This window comes from Lissotriton helveticus, chromosome 7 (genome assembly GCF_964261635.1).
Source record: "Lissotriton helveticus chromosome 7, aLisHel1.1, whole genome shotgun sequence".
Classification (NCBI taxonomy): Eukaryota; Metazoa; Chordata; class Amphibia; order Caudata; family Salamandridae; genus Lissotriton; species Lissotriton helveticus.
In genome coordinates this window covers 463,873,829-463,881,321 of record NC_136068.1, presented here as the reverse complement: position 1 = coordinate 463,881,321, position 7,493 = coordinate 463,873,829, and the positions used below count along the sequence as shown (strand labels likewise).

General features: G+C 44.1%; 1 protein-coding gene across 1 annotated transcript in view; it reads left to right on the top strand.

Moving 5' to 3' along the window:
- The first annotated feature begins 890 nt into the window (after positions 1-890).
- Positions 891-7,493, top strand: part of HIRIP3 (HIRA interacting protein 3) — a 175,686-nt gene continuing 169,083 nt past the window's right edge. The window contains exon 1 of the mRNA XM_078652422.1: positions 891-1,042. Coding sequence (XP_078508548.1) covers positions 975-1,042 — 68 coding nt within the window. The 5' untranslated portion in view covers positions 891-974. The remainder of the gene's footprint in view (positions 1,043-7,493) is intronic.

Below are 7,493 nucleotides of genomic sequence, written 5' to 3'. Positions count from 1 at the left end.
TCCACTCAGCCATGCATCTTTTAGTGATGCTGGTGACTGCGCGAGGCACGGTTCCTGCATTGATATGCATCTTTTTTTCAGGCTATTTTGATGACAGAGACCTGTGCACCTGCACCTTACAAGTCATATTTTCTTCAAGAGGCGTTGACGACTGCGAGAAGCCTGTGTGCCTGCATCCTAAATCATCATGCAGTTTTCCTTAAAGCGATGTTGATGCCTGTACATTAATGGCCAAGTTAAGCACCACCCACATTTCCAGTACAAATGTTTCTCAGGTGAGTCGCTGCACTGCTACTGCCCACTGACTCCTGCTACTCCCAATGCCAGTACTGCTATCTGCCTCTGCAGCCCAGACTTCTGCTACTCTGACAGTGCTACTGTCTGCCTCTGCAGCTCACAGGGGCCCGGAACTCCCTCTGACTGCGCTGCTATCTGCATCTCACGATAATGTGAAGCATTACAAGTAAATAGCACTGGAATCGATGCGTATTTGTGTGGAGGCAAAGCACTGTAGAATAATATTGGCGAATGTTAAAAGTTCATGCGGCCGGTGCACATTCAAGCCAGACCTAATCACACATGTAGACTGTAACCACAACGCCGAAATCTAGGAAGTGAGCTTGAAGTGTCACATGACCTATATGGATGCTAAGGGTCTTTCCTTTAACAAGGGTAGTTCATACTAAAACGAAAGGAGAGCCAGTTTTATATCGTTTGGTGTTCACGAAGTCAGTGTGTGACATCTAAAAGAAAGAGGGGTGAATTCGCTCGATAACGGAGAGCCTCTCCAACACCAAGAAAAACGGAGCCCGCCATACAGTGACTTCTTTACGTAGACTGTAGTTACCCCCATTACCTAGCTTAGTGCAAGAGCTCCGTGGCCCCTACTGCGCACGCGTGGCAACGAGCAAGTAGTGACGCGCCGTGCGCCTGCGCAGTTCCATGTTTTTAACGTTGTGGAGGTGTGTTCAAACATGGAGAGCGGAGCGCGGGAGATGAAAATATTTGTTAAGGGGCTCATGCAGGGGAGTCCTGATCTCAGGTACATTGTGCGATCTGTTACGTGTGGCAGTTAGAACAGGGGCGCTACTGGACCCGAACTTCGAGGCGGGGGGTAAGACTCCCATCCAGGGCTGGCACTAACACTGGTCACGCACGGCGCATCAATCTTTTTTGGCGCCCCTTCCCAATTGCATACATGCCAACATTTCAAGATAGCAAAGTGGGAGATAAAAAAAAATAATAATCGGGAGAATGGGGCATTGAATCGGGTTACTGGCATGTATGGGCTTTGGAAGTGTGCTGCTGCAGGATTGGACATTTGAACCGCAAATGCACGTTTTTTTCTTACCTTTCCGAAGCATGGAGCGCAATGGCAGGCAGAGAGAGGGTGATGCACATGTGCATGGCCTGGCAGGTTGCTAGCAGTGCATTTACCCCCCCCCCCCCCCCCCCCCCCCCGCGAACCCCCTGTGTGGCAGCCCGGGCACACACACAGCCACACCCCCCCCCCCCCAAATACTTTACAGGTCTTTAAAAGACTATTCCCTTGTTAATGACGCTTTGTTGGTTTTTCACCCCTTCTAGAGCCCCTGCATCACCACTCGGACTATTGCTGGACGAATTAGCACGTTACACAATACCAAGCCCTGTCAGCTGAACCCCGAGGAATCGGGAGGCGGGAGACTAGCCTTGAAATCGGTAGTCTCACGCCTGAATCGGGAGGGTTGGCATGTCTGCAATTGCCTCCTCTATGAATTCCCTAACTACCAGTCTCCTACAATGCACCTCATCTCTCTATAGTCCCTTTCTTACGAACAATTAATTTTTTTATACCGCTACTCGTAGTTTACTTGCACTCAGTTCTGTGATCTGCATGGTACACTTTCTTCGTAGATGGCACGTTAACCCTCTGCACTGTGTGGGTGACAGGAGTGCCCATGTGAGTGAGCGGTGCAACAGGGTGAGAGGAGTGACTGCAGGGTGAGTGAGGTGACCATATGAATTTGGGTGCAGAGTGGGACGAATTAATGTATGGTTAGTAATGGGCTTGTTTGGGTGAGATTGTAGATTGAGCAGTGAGGGGGACAGGTGAGTAAAGTGTCACAAGAGTGCAGGGTGAGCATTGTGCTCGTGTGACTGCAGGATGAGTAGTAGTAGTAGTGTGGCTCACTGGTTAGAGGCGGCAGGCCTGAGAGCAGAAGTCAGCCTGGGACCAGGGTTCAATTCCCGACGCGGCAGGGTCGTGGACCTTGGTCAGCGGACTCGATGATTCTCGCTTCAGTGCTTACTCTAATCAGGGGTTCCACTCGGCAACTCTGGGCATTAGCTTGCCTAATCTCCACAACGGCCCACCAATTCCGGGGATGCCTGGCTCCACCTTGGGGACTCCCAGCAAGGGACCATCCCACAGGGAAAGCCAGGACGGGTTCCCCAGAGTTATACAGCGCCGGGGCGCCCCGTTGCTGGGGCAGCTGTGCGCTTTACAAGTATACTACATTTACATTTACATGAGGTACAGGGTGAACTGCGCAAGTGCATTGTGAGTGCAAAGTGAGCGGTGTGCTCCTGCGACCGCAGGATAAGTGGAGGGAGAACGGTGTGAGTTCACGATGAATGGCATAAGTGCAGTGTGGTCACTGTGAGTGCATGGGGATCAGTGTGAAAGTGAAGGGTGAGAATGAGTTGTCTGAATGCAGGGTGCATTCCCAGGCACCTGAAGAAAATGAAATGAAATGAAATGGGGTTTTGTTGAGCGCTACAGCTGCCCTGAGGCGTCCATGCGCTAACATCCTGAAGTAACTCAGGATGTTATTGAAGGCTGGCGTAGGTTTTCAGATATAAGTTAACTATTGCTATTATGGTTTGCTGTAGTCCTTTTAGCCCTATGGGCGTTGCACGCTTGAATTAGAAGACTAATGACAGGAGTCAGAGGCAGTTAGCTCAGGGTGTTTTTTGGAGTACCAGCAGTGCGTTTTGCCATTTAAGTTTATCTGCATCTTTAGCTTATTTTGTTACTCTAAAGTTATCGTTAGCTGACTCTGTAGTCAAGTGCGTGGGAGGTGCTAAATTTCTTGGCTGTACACGAACAACATTGGGAAGAGCCGTGTCCTGAGGGACACGGCTTGGATTTTGGCTTGGAGAAGAGCCAAAGCAGAATGGGAAACACATGTTTTGAAAAGTTATGATGAAGACTTTATTATGATAAAATGTACTTTTCAACATTCCTCATTGTGTAAATTGAGGACATACAATTATAGTTCTGAATTAAGTGACATTTATTGAAATTAATATAAACTTCAAACGTTAGTTTCTTACGATCCTGCCCACCAAGAACCTAAAGTTTGTATTTTTGTCACGTACTATGTTTGTAAAGCTTATATTGTTATTATATGTGAAGCATCATTCTTTTATATTAATCGTATATGTGATGTTTTTGTGGAGCGCAGATCCTGTACTGAATTACTTCAGTGTGCTCTCAAACTAGATGGTTAACGAAAATGATACATAATGAAGTAAAGTGATGGGCCATGGATCACAAAACTTGGTCAAGTGGGGAAGCCGGGGATTGGAGGTCAGGATTTCTGTTTACACTTAGTGCAGTTCAGAGAATCATAGGTTACATCCTTCTGTCTTCACTTCAACCTCAACGTTCAGTGCTTTGGGAGCAGTTCTTCAATTATGGGTAGTAAACTGAGTTTAATAACTACACATATGAGACCTTAAAGCAAGCAGTCACTATTCATACATATGCGTAGTCATAAGATTTAAAGTTGTAATTTTCTGATTGGAATGTTTCTAGAGTTAATAAAGATCGAACACAGTGACGGAACATTACTGTCGGAAATCATGCTGCACTTTGCAGAAGCGTCTCTTTGAAAACCTGTTACCTAAGCAGGGGTCCCAAAACTCTTTGTTGTTGTTCATTACTTAATTGTGTTCATTGGAGTGTTCAGCCTCTCCTAAAATCATTATGTTTATGAAGCTAGCTGATCCAGCAGTATCTCTAACATTAAATAGAATCTTGTGCCTTCCTTACTCTGTTGGATTGAGAAACATAGCATGTTCTGCCTTCCACTCTTTAATGTTCAGTTTCCACTTCAAAGTCTGAGTAGATATTGTCCATTGCGCTCCCACACTCCGAAACCCTGTGGGATAATTACCCCCGTCCTCCCCTGCCCCATGGTTCCTATCGACTTGATCGTAGTTGTGTTTAAAATAAAAGTGTTAGTTTAGTTCTTGGCTTAAGTCTTTTTGCCCTATTTGCCGCCTCTTTTCAAATAGTATAATCACCGATTAGGGGTGACACCTTTTCGCAAAAAATACTTGCCATTATTTTGTTTTTTGCTATTCTGGAAGAATCACAAACTGGTGGCTGAGAAATAACATGTATAAAATGCTCAGTATTCTTTTGTGACATGCCAACTGTCACTCTGTTTGCTTTAATAATCATTTGGATAACTTTCAGATTTTTAAGACATTTATTTATGTGTTTTGTATTTCAAAAGGGGAAAATACTGGATTTTACTGTTTTATTCCCAGTGGGTTTTTTCTTTAACTGGCATGGACCTAAAAATACAGAGTGGGTAGGTGGCAACCCTATCAGTGATGGCTGTCAACATTTTGAACTGATGCAGCACTGAAGTTGGCCCAATGCATGCATATTCAAAACCTTCTTTAAAATTTGAAATAAATAGTACATTTATTAGAATTCCTGTCCATAAAACATAACACTGATTCGAAATTTGATAGTTAGAATATGAGAATAAAAGGTACAAAAAGAAGTTTAAATATTTTTAAAATTCAATAATAAAACAAATCCGAATATTATTAGCATAAACAAATAGAGCTACAGCTAGTGAAGCTTTCTTTGGCTCTAAAATCAACAAAATACTTAAATGTATTTTTTACCAATTAAATCTGTGCTTTGATAATACATTTAAGATACAATGCTGCGGCACATACCAGCACTAAGTTGGCTGAATCGTGTGAAGGACATTATTCATACAACAAGAACATATTATACAGGACCTGAAGTAGTAATGATTATGGAAAGCCCCTTTTTAGGTTTCGCCTGGCGAGCCGCTGCGCAGCAGCGTTCGCGCAGGCGAAACCTTTTGAGAACAGTATGTTGTTTAGTCCCGCCTCTTTCTTCCATTGGCTAGCTCCATAAATGGAGGCTAGCCATTGGAAGAGAGATCTGTCCGTCATTGTGCGAGGCGATTCGTGGGCGTTCCGGCGATTTTATTTATTTTTTTTTTTTTCTCCCCTCTCCGCCCCTTGTAGAACGTCATTGCGGCGGTGGGCGGGTGTTTTTTTTTCTCCAAGGTTTTTTTTTTTTCATTCCTCCGAAGATGGCGACCGGGCAGTAGCTTACTTGGGAAGCTCCGCAGCTCGGACCCTTTTCTCTTGTTTGGCTTTGGCAGCCCACAAGGATGTCTCCATGATGCTGGAGGTGTGGTCTCCCCCTCTGTGCCCGAACGCCATGAGCCTCGGTGTCCTCCAGCACCTCCCGTGTTCCGCTCCCCCCTCCGGCGCCCCCGTCCATGGTATTTTCATTTCATTTGTTTTCTTAATGGCAAATCCGATTAAAGAAAATAACATAATATCATATATTGCCAATATCTGTATTTAATTTAGTTCTTTAAGCGGGTGAGTCGGGTAATCATTAATACACATGAATGCACGTTGTTGCATCCTTATTTTTTTTTTTTCCTTTTTTATAAAATTTTTTTTATTTCATCAACATCAGAGTTACAAATTCATAAGACATTGCCAGAGAAACAAAAGTACCTTACAGTTCAGAAAGCATTATCTTCGGGTTCAGAACAAATAAATAAAGCATTTTTCAAAAACATAAAGAGCTATGGTCTGGGAAAAGTGAATCATAAGAAAGGAAAAATTCATCCCAAAAACAATAGAAAGCCATCATCAAGAAATATAATACAATCTTAATTGCGTTAAACTTTCCCCCTATTTCAACTTATATCTCACCCAGCCTCCGTTTCCATTCAATTATTGGGGCCCATATCCTCCGTCCAACTTCTTTTTTTTTTTTTTTTTTCCCTCCCCCTTTTTTCATATAGGGCCATTTCTAAGATATATATGGCCAATACCCGAGAGATCCATTGCTGTAGCGTTGGGGGGTTGGGATCCTTCCAAAGTGTGGCTATGCATAGTCTACTGAGGGTCATAGCTAAATACAGAAACTCATAGTGGAGAACTTCTACACCCTCCCTCACTACACCCAAAATCATAACTTCATCAGTCAAAATTAAATGAATCCCCAGAGAATCAGCAAAAAATTGTTCTAAAGATTTTTTTATACACATCTAGAGAGGGGCATGATGCAAACATATTAATTGTGTCTGCTTGCGTGGATTGGCATCTTGGACAGATGCCCCCATTTGTTCCCCCCTCTGCGCTATTCTATGAGGAGTGTAGTAAAGTTCAAACAAAGTCTTATATTGTTGAGATTGTAGATTTGCCACTCTTAGCACCGAATTTGACAGTTTTAATGACTTCTCTGCCTCATTTCCTGTTAGACCTAGTTTGCCTCTCCACTTCTCATACATTCTGCCACAATCATCCTCTTTATATTTACAAATTTCCTCATATAGTTGCATCCTATTCTCAGGAAAGACCGGCCCATCCGAATTGGCGGTGGTGTTGCCATCATCTTCAAAGAGGAACTACAAATTTCCCTTGTCAATAATACTAATTACTCCACCCTTGAATACCTTGAAGCTGAACTCAAAATTCACGGCTCCCAACCCATTCGCCTTCACAACATATATAACCCTCCCGGCAATACTCATCCCTTCGTTGATGAACTATCCAACATTCTTACACAATCCTCACTTTCGAATTCCCTCAACATTTTCCTGGGAGACTTTAACCTCCACTGGAATGAGCGCAGCGATCCCTCTATCACCCTCCTTTCCAACCTTCTCGAGATCAATGACCTAGAGCAACTCTGTCACTCCCCGACCCATTCCAAAGGAGCTATCCTAGATGCAATAATTACTAGCAAAGATCTAGCCCTCCTATCCAACATTGTTCCCATCGACTGGTCCAACCACCATCTCATACTGTTCTCTATAGCGGTCTCTGCCACTCCCCCGCCCACGAAAACCACTAAACCCTCGAAACTGACCAGAAATTTGAATAATATCCCCCCGGATGTACTGGAATCCCAGCTCCATGCCCAACTTCTCGCCATTCCGCCCTCACTTAACGCAAATGAGCTTACAGAACACTACAACAAAGCAGTTACTGAAACCCTAGACCTCCTGGCCCCGCTTAAGCTCAAAAACCAAAGAACCGTCCCTTCCAAATCATGGTTTAATACGGAGCTTAACAATGAAAGACGCTCACTGAGACAGACGGAAAGAACATGGAGACTGCACCCTTCCCCCTTGCACCTACCTCGCCTCAGACTTGCAAGATCCTCTTACAAAAAACACATCCTTAAACTAAAAGCATCCTTTTTC